Genomic DNA, 22279 nt, shown 5'->3' on the forward strand with positions numbered 1-22279 from the left:
ACCATCCAGCTCTGCAATTTGTTTTAACTTGAAACTGGATCATAGTTGTTGTATATGCTTAAATAACTGTACCAGTCATTTTTTTTCAGCACTTTTAAAATGTTGTATAAACACTTTGCTATATACTAGCTAGAATGCTACAGCATGCAGTGCTTTCTGCAATTCAAGTGTACAAGGGTGCTGAGAGGAAAAGAAAAAGCATTTAATGCTCATGATGACTAGTTTTGTCAGGAGTGTTCTAGGATTCTTCTGCTCTGTAAGTCAAGGTGTAATAAATCAAAGTACTAATTAGTACTTCAGGTGCTAAAATTCACAAGTCCAAGAGAATATTGTGATAAGAAATGGGGGTAAAAACCCCTCTGTTCCATTTTAATACAATATTCATAGATATTTTTCTGTTACAAAAGTTGAAGAGGTAGAATATTAGTGTTTGACAGGTTGCCATAAGGAGTCTTGCTTGCAACAAAAGCAGTGTTTCTCAAAAAGGCTCAAAGTATGGAACATGTGCAGAAGATGTTAGTTGAAGTGTGTGTTCAAGGGTGTGAAGTTTTTTTTGATGAACAGGAGCAGGGGTAGGGAAGAAATGTAATTGTGTACTTCAGTTTTTCCATTCCGCTCTCCTAGCATGAAATTTAGACAATAAATCATTTGAGCTGTTTAGCTTCTACTAGGAGAAAATGAGGAAATAGTGGAAGGGGAAAAACATGAAAAAATGGTTGAGGAACCCAGAGAATTTTTTTTTTTTTTAAATGCAGCAGTATATTTAACTCAAAGACCTCAAATTATTGGCAGATGGTTGTTATTCTTTTATTAACTTTAGTTGAAGTTGGGTATCTTGTTTGCAGCATCCATTTCTCAGCTGTAGCAAGCAAACTTTCCTACTTTTTTAGAAGGGACTAATTCATAGCTCCATAGTATGAAGTAGTAACTGTGGGTTTTAAATCTGAATAGATTATATCATTTTGGTAAAAAGATTAGGAATTATCTGTTACTCTTCCACAGTTCTTTTTTTACCGTTTTGAGAACTCCAGAAAAAGATTTTTAAAGCAGCATAGTGAACTTCCAAAATAGATAAATCATCTCAAATAGAGGTGATCTGCTACATCAGCTTCTAAAAATAATTTCAGATCTGAAAGATTAATTTTTTCATGACAGTTTCATGTGTAAATAAAATGATGAGGCAAAACACTACTAGTTGAACTTAAAATATTACCAACATTTTCTTAGTATGAACAGAAGTCAGAGAATTATTAGGAAGATTCCAGAGGCAGAGCAGCTCAGATTGTTTTGCTTGGTTCTTTGGAAGATTTCCCCTCCCCCAAGGCTTTAACAGCTTTAAATTTTTACAACATTGTCCTGTGTTTTCTGAGTCTGAGCTGTTTATGAGCACCTCCCCTATGAAGAGAGACTGAGAGACTTGGGGCTGTTTAGTCTTGAGAAGACCCAGAGGAGATCTTATCAATGTCTATAAATGTCTGTGAGGTGGGTGTCAAGTGGAGGGGTCCAATCTCTTTTCACTAATGAGGAACAATGGATACCAAGTGGAACGTAGAAAGTTTCACCTCAACATGAGGAGAAACGTCTTTACAGTGAGGGTGACAGAGCCCTGGAACAAGCTGCCCAGGCAGGTTGTGGAATCTCCTCCTTTGGACACATTCAAAACCCAGCTGGATGCATTCCTGTGCAGACTGCCCTGGGTGATCCTGCTTTGGCAGGGGGCTTGCATTTGATCATCTCTTGAGGTCCCTTCCAACCTCTAATGTACTGTGATCCTGTGATTATTGAAAGGAGTTTCTCTCTGGAAGGTACATGTATATACGAACAATGTGGGTTTGTTTTTTCTGGTTTATTTTTTTATTGTTGTTCAGGTTGGTTGTTTAGTTGTTGTTTTTTCGTTGCTATTTTTGGTGGTGGTTGTTTTTTCTTCTTCTGCTTTGGTATGCCACAGTGTGCTTACAGCATACGCTTTGTAATTTGCTTTTTGAGGAACAGATGTGTTAGTTGTCCCCTCAGGTATGTCTATGATATTTACTTTTATTTTAGAGTCTTAAGTAACGTCAAGAGTATCTCTGTATTGTAATCTTGTTTCCTTAATTTATTTGGACATAAAAACGTTACCTTCTTCTGTGTTAAAAAACAATCAATAAAGTACAATACTTTGAATTAGTCAAAGATAATACAACGGGAAATTGGTTATTTTCTTGATTCAGAAGGCCAGATAATTGAGTTGAATTTTTATGTCTACAAAAATCAATGCCTAGGTGGGCTTTGGAGGAGTGCCTATAAAAAGACTGGCATTTGCATTAAATGGCAGTACTAAATTTTTAACTGAGTCACAGATGGTGTTTTCCAGTGTTTCATTTTTGTTTTGTTATCTTGCATCAGCCTATATGTTATGGCTTAACAGACTTAAATTATGCCATGGGTTTTGCTTTTTTTTTTTTTTTGTAGTATATTCTTGCTTCTTTGGGGAGTGATGATAGTGACATAGAGATTATGAATGAAACTTAGAATGTCTCTCTTATTCTCAAAGATCTCAGCTTGAATAAATGCAGGATATGTTAAATAATTAGTAAAGGCACTGAACAAGGTTTTTGTTTTCCTTAGTGACCTGTTTGGTATTTTATTAACAAAGGACTTCTTCTGGCATTTTTTTCTTGTTTTTAAACTGAGCTTACTGAGACATGGGAGCAGTTCTCCTTTCCAGAAGAAGAGATCTGGTGGGATTCAGGTTTTTCAAGAGCAAAGGGAGATTTGTTGTTTTAATGATGGCATAAATGTTTAATCTTTAAAGGGAAAGAACTGGCAATAGTGAACTTTTTGAGGACTTTTAAAAGTTGAGAAGATATTAACCTCTTACTTCCTTGCAAGCATGGCTATCTCCCCCAGTCTGATTTTTGTCAACTTAGGAAATATTAAATTTGTAGGGATTTCACACTGTTCTCAGTTTCTTCATCTTTTTCAGTTGAATTAGTTGCAAGACAATATCAAAGCTGGCACCCTTAAAATGTTAACAGGGGAAGTGTTTCACACAGTTCACTTTCTAATGAGGTAAAGAGAGACTTCTCCATTATGCCTACATTGAGCACCTGAGCGAGTGGTTCATCTAATGTTCATATTAAACAGTTGAAGTGTCAGTTAATACTAGATAAAGCTAAATGGGCTAAAAGGAAAATGATGCTCTTATTCTGATGCACTTGTCCTCAGAGGCAGACTTGTGTATTTGTCAGTATACCTTGGCCTCTGGGGAGGTAAAGTAGCTTGCAGTCTTTTCTGTTTTAAAAAAGGTATATTGGCTACAAACTGATAAAGACTGTAGAAGAACACTTATTTCCTCCTCCTCTCTGCAAATGATACCTGGAAGACAGCAGAATTAATTCACTCTTCTTAGAGTATTCTTCTCTCAAGCTTTCCCAGGCAAATAAAAGCCCTTTGAGAAAAGTCCTGTCAAAGATTTTAGCAGTCTTGAATTCTCCACCCTGTGCACCAACTTAAGCATTCAAATGGAAACCTTTGAGAGTACATAAAGCTTTAAGCCCTGAGTACTCCCTGTGCTGGAGGGAATCTTTTTTTCTTTTTGAGTAGTAATTCAAGGTTATTCTCTCTGTCAGAAAGTTTTGACCACAAACACAGACTTGAGAAAAGCAAAGGGAGTGGTTTGTACCCTGTGATTTGAGTTATACAGCAGTTAGCTCATGAACCAAAATGTATCATTACTATCATCCAGTTAGTGTTAGCACTGAAAACTGTCAGATTTCACTGTTTAAGAGAGCTCTTGTATCTGTTGCCATGGCAATATCAGAACGGCAGTGTGGTAGCTTTCATCCATAGCCCATATTCAGCTGAATTCCTTTGCCATCATTTAACTGTAAAAGGAAGGTAGCATATTTTAGCAGGCTAGATTTCTTTTGAGTTAAACAGGGACAAATGAAGACTGGAATTAACTCTTTATTTGAAACTGAAATGTGAATCTGAGGTACAAGCGATCCAGTTTGCTTTGCTTTTCCTTTGACTGTGTGTCAACAGTCCTGTGTGTAAAATACTCTGGAGTTACCGACTTGTTATTCATGCCATCATTCCATGTCTTGTATTTACTTTGGTTCAGGGCATAGTAAAAAGCATGCACTGCAATCACAAACTAAAAAATGCTGTTAGAAGAATGGATTTTACCTCAGATTGGTATTTTCTCTGAAAGGGGAAAAGTGCACTTACCACTAGAAATTCACATCCTGCTTTCTAACTGGCCTCACTTTTAATGCTTTCCCTTATCACTGAGCATGCCCTATATTTCTTTAACTCATGTGCTGTTGATCAGCTGCTGCATTATTAATTTCACACTTCTGTTTTCCGATATTCACAAGCTTTTCTTTTAACTGACCTGCTGTAAGAAGTTGTTCTCCACAGCCACCCTCCCCTAGCCTCCCACTCCAGAAAGCCTTTGACTTCACTCTTGCCATGGGTACAAAGCAAAGACAATGTTCTCTTCTTTCTGACCTACATTTTCACAGTGCAACATTGGATAGCTGGCACTGCAGCTTCCCTGCCTCCCTCCTTCCCCTCTCTGTGCTCCCTTCCCAGGGCAGCTAGGTCTTGCAAAGTGGAGCTGGAGAAGGGACTGGATAGGCTAGAGGTATAATCTGTAGTAATAAAACAAATTCCACATCTGTTAGGTATGATTTGCACTCAGGATTTTTTCTGGTCGGTGAGGGTGAGACTGCACACCACCTTAATGGTGTGGTGTTTTGGAAGAACATTCTGAAATGAAAAGGATGGTAATGCTCTTGAAAATGTAATAGGTGCGGTTATCAAAGTGTAATTAAGTAACTGTCCAGTATTTATTTGTGTTATCTGACAGCGTAAAATGGGAACTGAAAAACGAGCTGTAAAATTGGGAAAAATGAGTCTAAGCAACTTTGGATGCTTTTGCAAATCAGTTACAATCCTGCTCTTGTTAATAGTGCAAAGGTAAGAAGTATTAGCTTCTACACTGGCATCTTCTTTTAAGTTGTACATTGCATACATCTATTGATGTGTGATTTGCAAATTACTCACATCACTAATTTAATTGGAGATGTGAAAGGAGGAGTTCTGTTGTTGGTGAATAACAATTTTTTGTTGGACTTTGTTTTGGTCATGTAGTGTCAATGTATAAATATGTATTTAGTTGAAAGCTGAAAAAATAGGGAATTAAAATTTCTGATTTTTGTTACCATGGTCCACTTTCCTAAGTGTGTTTGTGTTTGTTTTTTTTTTTTCCTGTAATAAGTTTGAGTCATTCTAATTCTTATTTTTTATTTGTTTTCAACCTGAAGCAAACACACAGATAAGTAAAAACAATTAAAGCAAATATTAAACAAAGTTCTATACCTCAGTGAGTCAACTAATTATATCTTTTATTTCACTGCATTGCAAAGACATTAGGCTATTAGATACAAGCTTGTATCATATCACTAATGGAAATCCATTTTTTTGTCTTGCTTTATGGGGAAAGAAATGAAAGAACTTGCCAAAGATTTGAATCATATAAATAATTATTGCACTATTTTTAATACGAACTGATTCTATATTCTAGTAGAGTGAGCAAATAGCTTAAACACAAGCTAGAAAACAGTAAAAACATTCAGAGAATGGAATGTAGATCTTTAATTCTGTAATTGCATATTTCATTATACAAGCTGTCCCTCCTGCTTCTGAAAGCTTTGTAACAAACTGTGCAAGAAAACAGTACTTGGATACAAATGATTTAAGCAGCCTTTGGCTGCTTTGATAATGATTCAAATATATTTATAGCGTAGTGTCAACTTATACCCAAACATTAATAGAAATTTTTAAAAGTTGTGTTGAACCCTTAAAAGGGCATTACAAATAGCTTTTTATTTAACATCTTACACTCCTCACTAGTATTTCAGCTAGCAAGAAGTTTGATATACTGAACTTGTAGGCATTGTACCATAATTCCGCCAAGCTTGGGCAGATTGGCATCGTGCATGAGCTCCAAAGTGGAGTACCCGAGAGGTTGTTTGGCTGCCAAACTTTATGATTCGAGTGCCAAACTATTTAAGGTTTAGTTATTAACCTCTTGGACTATACCCAGAAGCGGGTAACTGCATTTTGAACTTGCCAGAGTTGGTAAAATCCAAGTAGAGTACATTATAGACTATCTCGCAAGTGCTGAAGGCAGGGAGCAGTCCTCTCCAAGAGGGTGGGCTGTGTTTTTGGCCAGCATTACTCAGGGAGAGGCCACTTAGGGGATTGTACATCTTCCAGAACTGAATACTCTCGAGTAGTGGCTGGCTTTCAACACTCACTCTGGTTGTCTAAAACTTGCACTATTGTGTAAAGCTTGCATATAATTAACTTAAGCCCTGTGGCTTTCAGATGGGCTGTTGACTGTGGCCTGCATTAGCTGGAAGGAAGCAGGCCAGACTGAGTGTGAAGAAAACTACAAATGGGTGTTGAAAGAGCACTCCCAAAGACTTTCTAATGCAGCTTGCATCTCCGTGTCACGTGAACGCCAGTAGCCGTCACATAAACTAAGGAGATGCACTTTCCATCTAGTTGGAGAAATCCCTCCTGCAGAAAGTTACTATTTTTACACACGTTTGCTTTCCCCAGAAATGGACATTTCTGCAATTTGAGGTATAGTGGAAATGCACAAATGAGTATATTTATCACACCTCAAATACAGCAGATGGCAAAATGTGGTGGAGGATCACCACAAAAATGGTGAAGAGCAAGTTCCCATACACATATGGAATAGGAGCTCCTAAAATTTCTTCAGGGGACTAGCCCAGACAGTCCATTCATGTGTGTAAGTTCCTGCATAGAGAGCTTTAGGGTGGCTGAGAGTGCTCAGTAATATGATTTTTGTCTTTTCATTACAAATGAAAAAAACTGCAGTGATCTCTGTATTGTGTGTGGTATGAAAACTAGGCTTGAAGAATAAGGGAACACTAGAAAACTCAAATAATGCTCAAGCTAGAACTTTCTTTCTTCCTGAACCTCTTTCCCACAAAAAGTGTAGTCTGAAGACCATAAATATAATCAATTTTATTAAATAATAAAAGTACATCAAATACTTGTATTTTATCCAATTAAAAAGTCCCAGTCAAACAGAAAACTGATCACAGTTCCATCAGCTGCTGCTAAATCAGAGGTGTGGGTATGGCTTACCCTGACACTGTGACAAACAGTGATAACCTGAATTTGATACAACTCTGCTGTAACTCTGTTGGAAAATAAGCTTGAAAAGTTCTGCTTGTTAGAAAACTGGAAAGCTGTAAATAGATTTAACCTGCTTCTCATAATTTGTGTTCAGTGATATGTATTGTGCCTTTAATTTTTAAAGTCACTTAAATTTTATTCTTGCCTATATTTCTACCTGTAACTCTCTACCTTATGATGTAGACTTCCCCACTTATAAAATAAGGTGTGTGTGTGACTTCCCTAACAGACCTATTTCCACTTCACTGGTCCTTCTTTATAGCCGGCAGAAAAGAGCCAAATCAGAAAAGATTTGATTGCTTTTCTCCCACTTTCCCCAAAAAGGAGCATTTTTGAAACCATAGTGAAAAGACTTAAAGTTGTGTCTTTCATTTCTGATCAGCCTTTGGGTTACCTTAAGTTATGTAAGGAAATTAATAGGAGACTCAAAGAATTTGCATGAAGTTGCCAAGGTAAATGTTACTTGGCACTGACTTTTAGGGAGCTCTGTGTTTAGGAGCCCTGTGATTTCTAGAGGAAGTAACTTTTAGTCAGCTCTTTTGAGGAGAATCTACAGCTGAATCTAGAACACCTTCATTTCTGAAGGGGATGTACAAAGCGGCAGTCTTCTGAACTTTGATTTTTGTATATCCTTCTTAATAACAGAAGGAGGGATATATAAATACAGAACAAGCAACCTTCCCCAAACTGGACCTACTTTAAGAGTGTACTTTCTTAGTAACTGTTTCAAGTTTGTTGGTAGTGTCTTACTAAATTGTAAATGTGATGTTGCTAAATGCATTGTGCATTAAAGGAACGTATAAAAATTTTCCTGTGGTATTTGAAGGGAAAACTGATCTGCCCTTTGTACATTTCCTTAGCTTTTAATTTGAGAGCAATTCTAGATAACAAGAAATCATTCCATTGTAGAGAACTGGAACTATTAATGCAGCTTTTAAAAATAAAATTTTAGTGTGGAAAATATGCTCAATCATATTTTATTGGCACATAAATCAGCAATTGTACCACCAAAGTGTGCATGCTTCTTATTGCACATTAACACAGAAAAAAAAAATCCTTATATACCATCTTTTATTTCCCGCAAATTTGCTGGGTAATCCCTTTGGGTTATAGTTTGATAGTGTTATCAAGAGCCGTATTTCTTTTAACTTAAAAAAATAATTTCCAGACTCCACTATGTGATGGGGATCACCTGAAGGCTGTCCCATGGAGCTCCTCCGTCGTGACTGTACATGCGCTCAGCGGTTATTTACAAATTGCACAGGGGGTACTTTTGCCAGAGGCAGCATCGTCCTTCTAGTGCAGCTTACGGTGGCGATACCTGCCTGCTTTTTCTTTCGCTGCGTTGGCACAGGCATTGTGCTTATTCTGTTGTAAGTGGTTCCAGTATTTGATCAGTTCACTAGGTTGGAACTGATGGGAGGTAATTAGGTGACTATATTTACAGCTGGAGTAAGAAACTCGCCAGTGATTGAAGACAAACTCGTTGGGTGGAGGCATAGGGTCAATTCGCAGCTTGGCGAGACAAATCCCCACATATACGTCCTCTAAATGCAAACGTCTGATGCTTAAAGAGACTTTAAAGATTTTTTCTGCTAAGTCACCAGAAAAAACGTAACCAGTTCCAGAACAAAATACAGGATAACGTTCACTTGGATACAAATCAGGTGGCATATACCACTTACTATCCTTGTTCCTATTAGGTGCATAACCTCTCATTAAATAACCTGTAAAATATTTGCGCCTCGGAGGAAGTTCTGGTTTCAGAAGCTTGTGTATTAAATATTCAGTATTGACAAACATATCACTGTCAGTTTTCATAACATAAGGAACATGTGGACAGTAAGATGCAACCCAGTTCATTCCCATGAGAGTTTTAATGGTTAAATTATAATAGGTGTCTAAGTATTCTTGTTGAATGATGTCGTGGTATTGTCTACTTTCCTCTAGTATGGTACGCTGGAGATATCCATTTGTCTTGGTGCTTAATCCCAGCAAAAAAATACGAACAATTTGGATGCCAGGTGTCAGGCTTTCGTTGCCCCAGGTCTGTCGAATAGCTTGTCTAGCTTCCACCTGGCCTGGCTCTGCTGCTATGAGCAGTATTAGAAAAGGGGTCTTCTCCTGGCACTTCTCAGGCTCGTTGATGATGTATTTGAAATGATACAAAGTCGAATGCCCAGTACCTTTCTCATTGTAAATACTTCCATTTGCACTGAGGGTATTTTCCAAACCAGTTACTCCTTGCAGTGACAGATCCGTGTTGTTGGAGTTGGTGACTGTTTGAGGCCTGAGTGTCTGAGGTACGGCATCCTTCCACACGTTCCTTAGAGAGCTGTGGTTTGCCTCACTTTTTGTAGATCTAAATCCTCGTATAGTGTAAGCCATGGGATTTTCTTTGAATCCAACCCTGCCTGGCAGCCAGTCGTGATGGTTAAAGAAGAGAAACACAGCAAAAAGAAACACCAGTGAGATCAGGCCAATGAGATGGGTGCGAAACAGAGACCTTTTGGTATTCCAGGTCATCTTTCCAAAGCAGCAGTGTCGTCTTCTCCACTGAAGCATGTTGTAAGAATCCAATGATGGGATATGAGACAAATGGCCAAACAAAATGCTTCTCTGATCGTTTTTGAATCCACTGCTATTCTTTGGTACTCATTTCTTTTGTTCGTGCTGAGTAATTGTCTGCAAATGGCTCATGCTGAAAAATTTTGAAAAAAGAAAATCAGAAATCTTTAGTTTTTACACATTTATAAAAAGGTATGGCAAGAATCTAGCTATGAACACAAAACTGAATAATCTGAAAAAAAATTAATGAAGAAAACCAACCCAAACGTAGCTCATGTTAGTATAAACAAGTCTTGATTTGTACTAAAAGACAACCTTGGTTTTGATTAAAGTTACCTTGATTTTATTTTTTTTTAATTTTTAACTTTTTTAAATGTTGGTAGTGGGGTTTTTGGTTGGGTTTTTTTTTTCATGGTAAATGTTTTGACGAATACCCTGGGTGCCAAAGATAAAAGGAAAACCAGGAAAAGGTAATTTGATCATGATAGCAGAAAAAACGTGAATTAGATGAAAATGGCTTTGTGTATGCTGACTGTAAAATCTTCGTAGAAGTGCTTGAGAAGGACTGAATGAAAAGGCCTTGATAGCAGATGGGAGGTTTATTGGCATTAATTAAAATAGATTTGACAAGCAGAGGCTAGATAGCTTGCAGTTTAAAACCCCTTTTTGCAAAATGGTCATGTATTGATGGTGAGACAGACGGCACAAGGTTGATTATGGCAGAGTTGTGTTAGTCACAGTACACTGCTTGGCGTGTTTCCACTGGCCCCAACTGTGTTCAGAAAGTCAATGAGAAGATGCACCTGTCAAAATTAATTTTCAGGGTCCAGTAACCTCACTGCACAGCCCTCAGATGGTAACACAGGATAACATTTTCAGTCACCTTTCAAGCACCTTTAACCTTGTACTCCACATTGAGAGAAAATATTGAATGGAGCACTCTGATGTTGTGCCAGGCTCGTATGCAGCTGAGTTCAAATGAAGCTGTTGGGTTTTAGCAGGCAGAGATCTTGGGTAAATGTTCACGTTAACTGAAGTAAAATTGCACAGCTCTAAGTTTCTGGCAAACTATCTGATGAGCATGAGTTTTTGACTCTTGAAATGCATGTCTAACTATTATACTTCCGGTATCATACTGCCATTCCAACTGGTGTTACCAGCAGCTGTAAGTGCAGGAAAAAGTGCCAAAGTAGTCTGTGCTTCATTTTCTCTTAATTCTCTTTTTTTTTTTTTTTTTTTTCATATTCAAGAGCAGAGTCAATATGGCAGCTTCATGATGCTGCATATTAAAATCTGATCACATCATCTTGTAAATGAACCTTTCACTGCACAGTAGCAATTCGTTTGTGATTTTCAATTTGCTCTCATTTATTTCTGGGCCCTAGGGTTTTGTATATGAAAAAGGATGACAGCTGAAGAGAAGTCCGTAGAAAATGCTATTTCTAATATGTGTAATTTATTAATTGCTTCACTATCTTCCAAAACCAATATTTGTATTAATTCCTGCACTTAAAAACTAAGTGAGATGTTATATGGGAATATACAGGATTCTACATTGTGTGGGAGTACTTCAAGAAGAGAGAGAAGTTGAATAATGTAAGATTCAACTGCATGAGTGCGACTTTCCCTTCCGTGAACCGGGCAGACTGAATGTCAAATCTGCATTTGGAGAGGGTCTATTTCAGTAGATTAGGGTTTAGCTTAATTCCTGTGTGCCAGTTTGTGTCTAACCAAGCAGAGGAGCGTGTGGCAGCTGCCTGGCTGCAGCGCTGGCACCATGGGCAGGCTGTGTCTGCAGCCTGCAGCAGGAGGCGCCAGTGCGCGGGGATTGTGCCGCTGCCCGCGGGGCCGCTCGGGCGACACGGCTGCCTTCTCCTCCTGCCCAAATATTTGCCTAGTGATATATTAAGCTCTTCCCTGTCATTGTGCTATTACACAGTGCTCGTGAATTTTGCTCACAAGCTCAATGAAAGCATTTCTGACTTCTAATTTTTTTTAAACTGCTTTGGACTGATGCCATGTACTGGGGGCTGAGGTAGCTTTCTGAAAAATGATTTTCCAGTCTACAGCTGTTAAACATGTGTGGCTAAAGTATGCAGCTTTAGAGCTAACGTGAGTTCTGCGCTACTTTTCCTATGCTACTTTAACTCAGACATTGTCCTTATAGAAAAGTAAGAAAGACCCCAATGTGTAACGCTTGTGACCACTTGAGCCTGCATTTACATGCTTAGAAAGTAAAAGCCTGCCCTCAAGGCTAATAAACTTTTAGTTTCTCTGCTGTGTACAGTGAGTTTGAAAGGAAGACTCAGCTATTTGCAAAGAATAGCTCTGCATAAGCAAACATAAATGCACTTCAAACGGTACCCTAGATCTCAGGGAAACTAATTGTTTGATGCCAGTTTGGGGGGCAGCAGTGGAAATATTTGATTAATTATTGTTCCATTGCATGCAGACATAGTTTAGGAAGAAAGTCAAGACCAGAATTATATGAATATGGAGTGGCAAGCTAGAATTCGGATTAATTATGCCATAATGAATTGTTCTGCTTCTAAAACTGCAGTCATTAGGTGCAAATACACCAACAAATCTGCATTACTGATCTGTGTTAAATTTTCAGTTCACCTCCTTTCATATGGCAGTAGGTGAAAGTGAGACTCCTAAGTTATGTAAATATTTGTGTAAACTGGATACTGTTTTCAAGTGCTGTCTTTCCATGATGCACTGAGAAAGTGTCCCAGAGAAGGCAGTTGTAATGGCTGAAACCTTTTTCCTTTGTGTGTGTGGGTGGGTTTTTGACTGCATGCTCACATTCTGCTCATCAAAATAAGTTTTACAGTGAGGGATGGAACTAGAATCATAAGAAATTTAAAGAGTTTTTCTCGCTTACATATTTCCTTTGTATTTTCAAGGTAGGAGTTTCCTAGAGCATCTTCAGTCACTGCCTTTTAAAAAGGCATTGTGTGGATAGGTGAAGGACCCACATCTATTTCTCAGCTTCATAAAACTATTGTATGCAAAAAAACCCCAAATAACTGTGTCTTGCTTTCTTTACAGTTTAGTTGTAAGACATTTCAAAACATTGCAGTGGGTATTAAGCATTTGAAATACAGCAGTAAGCAGTTGTTCTTTTTAAAAAAAACCACAACAAACTACTATGTCCTAGGATGTATCGTTTAAAAGTAATATAAACAGCTATCAATGTATATTAAAAGCACCATCAGATAGTATCATAATTGTTTTCCTTTCCATTTTTAATTAGAGCATTAATGCTTTTGCCCACATACTTAGAATTTAATTTCACAAAAGGCTTATGAACAGGCACCAACTATTTGCAGTAGGTAAAACAGCCGAAGTGTAGCCAAAGGTCTCTGGACAATCACTTTGTCCTCTGAAAGAGTGTTGTTGCATGCAGCTCTGCATTTTGAAGATACGGTTTGTGATAATTCTGCTTCAGTTTTGGCACTTGACTATGTAGTCAGTGATGCATTATCAAATGCCATATATATAAACTGTGAATGCCTCTTGAATTTTTATTTGTGGTCTGTGCTATGCTGGTGTTTTGGTTCCTTGCACTCTCATTTCTGCTCTATAATTACAGCTTTGCAGATTGAAGCATTCAGCTTCCTATTCACATGTCCTGGATTTTCATATTTTGATTAACTGTGTGGGCAAACTCTTTAATTAGAAGAAAGAGTTCAAAAGGCAGCCTGAGTTGGTATTCTGATAAACAGCAGTAGTGGTTGCATATTAGGCCTCGCATAATTTGCCTGATTTCGCTTACAAAGTGCATTAATCCTTTACACCAAACAGTGCTTGAGATGTGGTTTTCAAGTGCCAGATATGAAAGTCACACCACTAGCTAGGCATGCTTCTGCAGGAGTATTGCCTGAGGGTAGAATTTTTTGTTTTCAAAGTTCTGGAAAGTGACTTTACCTTCTAAATGTCTGAAAACTGATCTGAAACCAGTGACTGTTGTGTGCTGCATCCTTAGGTATGTGAAGTCTTTCCGGTTGCAGTTGTTTTAGTATTGCCTTGGGCAAAGAAAACACATTTATATTGACATTTAAAGATTTATTATAGCTTATTGGTGGAGTCTGCAGATGTGCCTTTCCCTTCTCTGGTGTATTAAATCGCTGTAGATTTAGGTCTTAAATTTGTATTGCAAGTGTTCGTTTTGTTGTTTTGCCACTAGTGAGGAAGTATTTAAATTTCAACAATAAATAGAAATGAAAGGCAATTAGATGGAATGTCATTTTACAATCCAAGTTAAACAGGCAGTGTTTTCATATTAAACACAAATGGTAATGATGGCATGAGATAAGTTACGTGCTCACCATTTTGAGTGAATAGTATTTGAAGATTTCCTTTTGGGATGTCAGGGGAGCCTGATATTACTTGTAAAATGTGGTGCCTGATTGCACTGCTGATGGTTTAAATCATGTCCAATCTTTTGGATGCTCCCAGTTTATGCTTGGCTGATGTTAGCCTGGTGACATTTTGCTTGTGTTTTAAAGGGGAAAAAGCAAGTGTGAAAAGTCTGAAGGTACTTTTAAGATAATGTAATTTGACTGTGTGGTCTGTTTTGATGGTTCAGTTCTCTCAGTGTGTCTCATCATGGACATTTTAGCATTGCCTTAAGATTACTTCAGATAAGGATTAATTCTGACCTAGTTTGAGAGGATTTCTAACTGTTTGTTTTTTTTTTTTTCCTGTATTGGAGGGGTTTGAGTTTTTAATTCCTCAGTTAAAAGCAGTCATTACAGTAGCTACATTATCCCTTTAATCCCTCCTCTCTAGTCACACCAACCTAGTGCAGACTGTAAGCAATGCATTTAATAAGTGTAAGGTAGTGACATTGTGCTGTGGGAGAGGAAAACCTGCTAGAATTCTTTCTCCCTGTTCAGAGACATGTTATCTCGGGGCTCTGCAAATTAGGAACGATCATTATCTGTAATGGCTGAAAAGGTTACAGACAATCAAATGAACATCACACACAAGGATTTGACATACCTTCCTTGGTCAGGCCATTTATGGTGCGAGGATTATACCCACAGAAAATAGTTTTGGCACGCCATCACTTCAGCAAAAAAGATGCTATTGAACATGCGCACATCCCCCAACAGTCTGCTTCCTGCGATTGCTTTTCACAGTATCCAATCTGTCCATCTGTCTGCTCGTTGCTGTGTTACCTTCCTTGCTCATAAGTGTTGTCCTTGTCTTGGGGGGTTTTGTTTATCCTTCAAACAAAAGGATGGTAGTTCTCGTTTGTGCGGCTCGGGGCGGTCTGGCGTTCACCGCCGCTGCACTGGAGCCTTTACATCTGGTGTTTCCCTTGTCGGACAATGCAGTGCTGTGTTCTCTGCTCCTCAGTATCCATATTCCTAATGGTAATGTTAGCAGGGAGTGCTAGCGCGTAGTGCTTCACTTGCCTTCAGTAACAGGATTTCCCTCTACTCCTTCCTTCATTGTTGCTAGGCAGTAATAGAAATGGTTTTGAGCTGTTTTAACCGAGGATTCTGGTCTATAAAATCCATTCCGTAGTTCTTCAGCTGCTGCACAGGCAGGCAGCAGTTTAAATGTGGGCTTTGACAGATGCTGTCTTCTGACAGAGCAGAATTTAACGTCATTGCTTGGCTGAATCCCACGTGATTGTTTGCATTCATTTTGACTAAATCCAAAGGCAGCCAGAAAGCTTCACAGGCTCTTGCTCCGATTTGATAAATGGTACACACTCAGTTCCAGCACAATGATAGGTGAATAGATAAAAATTGTATGATATTAAATGAATGATTGAGGTTTTTTTTTCCCCAATTGTTTTCACTTTTCCCTGATGCTGTAACTTATGATTCTCTAGGGGATGTTTAATGCTAGACCCTTTATTCCCATATTCCAAAAGCTGTTCTGCAGGGCAAAGGAATTACAAGCATTTAAATAGCGAAGCTTTATTTAACCCATTTGGCTCTCTGAGTAAAAATCTTCTGTGCCTTCATGCCAGAGGAAAAAAAAAATTATACTACTTTGCTGATACTTGCTTTACACATGCTTACTCTATAAAAGCTGCTTTTTGTAATCTTAGGTTAGTCAATTAAGCTGGGCAACACTGATGTATAAATACATGCTGTTAAGCTGCCTTTCTGCTGTTGTTAATGGCTTTCTTCCTTGGTAAAGATTGAAATCCGTTATTGCAGAATCGGGGGCACTTGATTTCAATTATTGATGGATCTAAAATGTGTTTTGTCTGTTACAGGACATACCTACATTACAGAATTAGTCTGCCTACTCCTAATGAAACTTGTGTTCTTTAAATTTCAGTCCTTTCAATGACTGCTCCTAAACTGAAGTTATTACAGTATATACCATGCAATATAAATATGACAATACATAGCTCAGAATATAGAAGATGAGCAGCATTGTTGGTCACTGTGTTTGTCCACTTTGTTGTAATAACTAGCTCTTCAGACTTTTTTTTTTTTTTCCTTCTAAGGGGAGGGTGTTAGCCCAAGGATGGAGGAAATATAATTACTTTATCACATGGCATCTCTGATCAGTAGGATTTGGTGTAGGTACATCCCTGTCTAGCAAATAAGGCTTCCCAATACTGTCAGTGTGTTTTACTATTCTAGATAAACATTCTGATAATTCACTAGAAACTTAATCAGATTTCTGTCCTCATGGCTAGATCACTGATGTACACTAACATTTTCTCTATTAATCCAGTCTTGGTTTTCATGTATGCATTTCCTATCCTAATGATAATTTCCTAAATCCCATGATCCTGTTTGAGAACATTTTAGAAGCATGATCATGTTCCCTAAATGTAATGATATAAATGTAATGTACCTATCAATACAGACATGCTTCTCCTGCACTCTAAAAAAAATTTATATTTAAATAATGGAGTGGGAGAGTCAGTGCAGCAGCACAGCAAGAGTGGAGAGTCCTGTGTCCGGCATCACTTGCTGTTCTGGGACATTAATGAATAATTTAGAATGAATGCTTTGACAGTCTGTGTGCTAAGTCTACTGAGTTTTCCACTGAAATATTCAGAGCTTTCATATTCTTACCCCATACAAAAGTGTATTTAATAATCTGTTGCTGTTTGTATACAAATACGTGGTTAGGAGTGTTGTCAGTTTGCTGTGTTCTGCTCTCTGAGTGGGAAATCCAAGTGAGATGTTCATGTAATTATTTTACCCATGTTAATTTACGTAGGGGCAAGTAATATTTCTTTTGGATATCAAAATGTAAATCTGCCTCTGATTTCTGAATTTTCAGCTCAGACACATAACATTGTGTTCAGGAAACAAGTCTAAATCTCCACGGAACATACTAAAACCCATAGTGTTTCCACTTAATTTGCTAGTGCTTCACTGTACCTGAAGTGCTTCTCTGAAGGCTTGTGAGTTACATGCAGTATATTTAGAGATGACAAAAAGCTGTTTTTATTTTTCCATAAGTCCTTATTAGTAAATATTAAAGGTAAAATATCCTAGGGGCCATTTTTTTTTTAGTATAAGCTGTTTTAAAGCACCTTTAGAAGGGAGCAGACATCAGCTTTGGCTTTTAATTATATATCACTTGTGTATAGCTTCTAAAGTTCAGCTGGAGCTGTTGCTTGTTGATACGTGCAAAATTTGTCATCTTGCCAGGTGAACAAATTGAATATTGAATTCTTGAACCTTTAAGGAACAATCTCTTTTCTTCATTTTTTTCTATTAGAAGACGAGCAGGTCTTCGCTCATCTTACAGAAAAGTAAGGAAAAGATTTGATTTTTCTACTACTTTCTGTTTTGGTGTGACTGATGTGACTTTAGAGAGTCAAAGTTTCAGGAAGAAATTCCTTTTCTTACATAGTGCTTTCTTCTTCAATACTTCTATGTGGTACTGTATGTTTCTGAGTATTTCGGCAGGGCAGAGGTTGCTTTGTACTGGAAATATGACCTGAAGGTTTGAGTAATCTTGCTGGACTGGAGACTGAAATGAGCTTCACTTCAGCTAAGTCTCATTGTGAAGGGTCAGTGGACTGCCTGTTCTTGATCCTAGGAGTAGTATTTCCTGTCATGTTACTGTGGTTGCGTATCAAATTAAAAGCTGCAGTGTTAGTGTTAGAAATGCTGCCATCTACTAAGAATGAGTTACTCTGATGTGAAGATGTGCAGCGTGTGTAAGGAACACTGAAGAGTTACTGAAGCCAGTGAAAGCTTTGACTGTTCAGTGAATTCTGCAAAGCTCAAAGCAGATGCAGGAAGTCAGAAAAGATGTCTGCTTAGAATAACCTGTGCATACAACAACTGTGCACTAGGCAGAGTCTACTTGTGCATAACAAAATTGTGTCAATTTGGAATAGTTTCTTCTAAAAGCTGTCCCTGCCCATGGCAGGGGGCTTGGAACTAAATGATCCTTGAGGTTCCTTCCAACCCTAACAATTCTGTGATTCTATGAAGCTTCCTCTGTGTCATTTTTAGAGGATATCAATAGAATCTTGTCTAATTGGTTTTAAAAATAAATCAGACTCTAAGGTTGGGCCATTAACAGTGTCAAGACAGAACTTTATTTATCTGGAGTCTATCAGCTTTAGAGTGGTTGCAATAGTCAGGTGTGTACTACTTGGTAATTTTCAGCCTGGTGGCTGCAAGTCCTATGAAAGCTTAAACTAAATACATACATCATAACTGACCTGTCAACTGAATATTCCCACATGGGCCATGCTTTCTGGATAGTCCACAAATACTCTGCAAAGATTTTTCCATTTTATCCTAGTAAAATGTAGTAGTATTTCAGCGGTAACATGTTGAAAACCTGTCGAGTGACAGTTCAAAATGATTAATAGCAGCATTTTCAAGGTTAGGTATTTTTGCTTTTAAACTTCCTTCTGAAAATGTGTTAATGCAGAATGCCATAAATGCTTTGTGTTTAATTTTCTATGCTAAGAATTATTATGCATATGGCCAGTGGCCTTTCTGTTCTTCACTTCAAAAAAAAAATACGTTGTCCAGAAGTCATTTAGAGTGAAGAGGAGAGTGTTGTAGAATGTATTTGTAATTTGCTTGGCTGCTTTTATTATCCCAACATACTTCCTGACTATCACAAGCATGTTTGCAACTGGATAAAAAATAGCAATCTAGAAATGACCACAAGTGTCAGTATTGCCTGCCTTATTTTCCTTAGCAGATTTTCACCGTTGCTTAGCTAGGTGAGAAACTCAGCTTACACTTGATACTTCTCTTTATAAATGGTCAAGATTTTGCACTCTATTCTAATCACACCCAAGCTTTTAATATCTTAAGTTTAAAAGAGAAAGGCAGCAACATAGATCACCCTGAAGTGGTGATAGAACCTAGAAAAGATTTCCAGTTATTCTGAAACATGCATGGGTTTGTTTGCTAATGAGTGGTTGATAATTGTCATATCATTCAATAAGGAATATAAACACATCCCCTAACTTTGCAAAGTTGTGAGAGAACAGACAAGTCAGGAGGCTGCTTCTTATTACACCAGCCTTAGAAAATATTTCAAGAGGATATTTCATAATTCTAAAACTTGTATTTTGTTAAAAGTAAACTGATGTTCCAGGTGTCCCAATGGAATTCCATCCATTCTCCTATCACACTTGGAGGAACACAGATTTTTTTTTTTTTTTTTTTTGGTGCTTCAAAATTCACTTGAAAAAGCAGAATACCAAATGGTTTCAGTCTGCATTATTTCTGTTCTGGTTTTGTGTGTTATACAAAATACTGGACAACTGTCCAGGCACGTTTGTTTTTTTCCCTCAGTAATGTGTTTGCTTTAACACGTCTTCTTTCTCTTCTGTATTCCAATTCTTCAGGTCTTCCCCGAGGCTTTGCATCCAATTATTGCTGATGTCTAGTGCTAAATGCAGATTGTAATTTTTTTTTTTCCAGGGGATGGACAGCATAATTTCATTTGTATTGTGCAGCATTTTTGGTAGTGCAAATCTCCCCTGATGAACTGACAATCTAGTGCCAGCAGTAAAATTTTCTGCCTGTCACAAGTGTTTCTTTTGCATTCTGAGAAGAGCAGGGACTTTATGAAGCTTTGTTTCAGCACAGCAGGGAAGAGAAGGCCAACCAGCAGAAGTACCAAACGTTCTCAGGCAGCTTAAAACACAACTGTGGAAAACAGCCTTCTGTTTTACCCCTTACCTTATGACATGCCCCTTACTTCCCCCTTACACCCTCAGCATGAGAATTTGAAATGAAAACTTAAATTCTTATTGAAAGTGAGACTTCAGGGAAGAGCTGATAGTACATATCAAATCTCTTAAGCAAGAAGATGGTATCCTCTGGGAGTTAATAGCCCACCAGCTCTTATGCCTAAGGAGAAAATGTGTTGTTCTAGCTGTTACCACTTGTCCAGCCTCTTCGCACTGCCTCATTCTTTCTGGCATAGGCACAGAGTTTCTCTTCCCGTAGGCTGTCTTCAGCATCTTGAAGCATCCAGCACTGCTTTCCCAAGAGTCTTGGCCCATCATGTGCATTGCCAGGATGCAGACCTCCAGCCTAGCACTCTTCTTTAGACTGCTGGATGAGCTATGTAGATTTTGTTAGTACTTTTTCATGTCAAATTTACTGAGAGATTAGCAGCTCCAACTGTTCATCTGCTCGCTACGTTTTTTCCCCTATGTGTATGTTTTGTCTGTGAATATGGAAGCATCTTGTCAGCCTCAAAAATCCCAGAGTTTGAAGTTAAAATGGGCAATGCAAATGATTATTTACTGTTAAATAATGTGAAATTGAAGAGCTGGACTTTCAGAGCTGTCAATTTCATGTGTCTTGGAGTTGAGACCTGTATTGACTCTTTCCATCTGTCACACTTCCTCAGTAGCTTTAGTACATTAATTCCTGCAGCTCCATTCTGTAGGTATCCTCATTTACAGCTAATTCTGTGAGACATGCAGCTTTTACAACTGAAATAACAAAATTTTAGCCAAGTGTTCTAAGTGTCTGAAGCCTCTTCTTCAAGCACAGATGCGTAAACTAGGAAACCCAACAAAATCTGTGGAAAAATCCTTTCTCCAGTAATCTAAGAAGTTCCTTGTAATAAATTGACACAATGTTTGTTCATATCCAACAGAAAACCTGGATCATAATGTGGAGAATAAAGTCCTATTTTAAGAGCAGTTCCCTGCCACCGTTTCTTTGACACAGGGGAGCTAAGGTTACTCCAAACACCCTACATACCACATAGTTTGATAGATTTTCTTCAGCCTAGCCAGCCAGTTTCATGTATTTATTTTTTTCCTGCTGTTGTTCCATATTAATGATACCATCAACTTGTAGTTTCCAGTCAGTGTATAATAATGTAAAGCTGATTTTGGTATGTGCTGAGTTTTATCATGTAGTGTGCTGAATATCATTGAATTGCTTTCTGATTATTTCTGTATTGTGGCAAAAATCTTTTGGAAATAAATGTTCATTTTATGTGCTTCTGATGGACAAAGAAATCAAGTTACTATACAAAATGACTTTGCATACCCCTGGATGCCAGTCTGTCCTGCAGACTTTCCCATTTTGAAATCTATATTAAGCTTAAATGATAGCATTCCTTGAGCAATGTTCAAGGAAAAGGAAACTCTGTTTGTGAATGTATTTATATATACATATATATTTTTTTTTTTGTCTGAATGATTGCATTGGTGATTCCTTTTGTAATCTGTTAGGAGATTCTAGATTCATTTTGTGAGTCCAAGATTTTTTTGTCATGTGAAGTAGTAATGTTGAGTCAGAGGCACCGAGGCTCCAGGTCCTCAAAGATATGATTTAGGGAAAATCCTTAAAGCTCACTTCGTATTATGTTAATTAACAGAGAATATTGGTTCAGAAGTAGGTAATTTTTATTCTTTGCTGTTATCCTAAATTCCAGGGGGTTTTATTTTTTATAATTTAGTGGTGTCTAACAGCAGAAATGCGACAGTGCTCTTGCATCTTGACCATCTCAAGGCATAATATTAAGAATAATTTATGTATACTGCATAGGGAATATGTGTTTAACAGAAAGCAAAAAAACCCCTACAACCAGCTAACAAAACTGGTCATATTTCATGTGGTAATGCTGAATTCATAAAATTTGACCTAAAATTAAAGATTGTATTTTTCTGAAATAGAGCTATATATTCTTGTAACTCTTAATCAGCATCTGCAAAGCTTTCTATCACTGATCCGTTTTACAGGAGCATCTGTCATCTAATCATCTAAAAAAAAATAATAAAAACCCACAATAAAACCTCTTAAAAGCACAGAGAATACTATCATCCTCTTAAAAACTCCACAAATCTCATGAGCTTGTTCTTTTAAGTCTTCTCTTCTCCAGGATTTGTGTAACTAAGCATTCAGACTCCTACAGAGGCTTTTTCTGTAGTTTTTGGTTCATGCACATTGCTGCTTTACTCATGTGCAAGTATTATGTTTTATACTGCAGAAGGAAAGAAGTCTGTTTTGGGAGCTTAAATCTGACTTCCCCTTCCCCC

General features: G+C 37.8%; 2 protein-coding genes across 2 annotated transcripts in view; one reads left to right on the forward strand and one right to left on the reverse strand.

Annotated features, from left to right (window-relative positions):
- The window catches only part of CDC73 (cell division cycle 73), a 106395-nt gene that overhangs the window by 50869 nt on the left and 33247 nt on the right, over nucleotides 1-22279 (forward strand). The gene's annotated exons all lie outside the window — the stretch shown is intronic.
- On the reverse strand, nucleotides 8521-9789 carry B3GALT2 (beta-1,3-galactosyltransferase 2). Its single transcript, XM_054384099.1, has one exon. The coding sequence runs from the start codon at nucleotides 9787-9789 to the stop codon at nucleotides 8521-8523; it is 1269 nt and encodes a 422-aa protein (XP_054240074.1).

This window comes from Indicator indicator, chromosome 10 (genome assembly GCF_027791375.1).
Source record: "Indicator indicator isolate 239-I01 chromosome 10, UM_Iind_1.1, whole genome shotgun sequence".
Lineage (NCBI taxonomy): Eukaryota > Metazoa > Chordata > Aves > Piciformes > Indicatoridae > Indicator > Indicator indicator.

Bases quoted from the DNA above. Each gene is read 5' to 3' on its own strand.
- B3GALT2 (XM_054384099.1), bottom strand. From the start codon at position 9,789: ATGCTTCAGTGGAGAAGACGACACTGCTGCTTTGGAAAGATGACCTGG.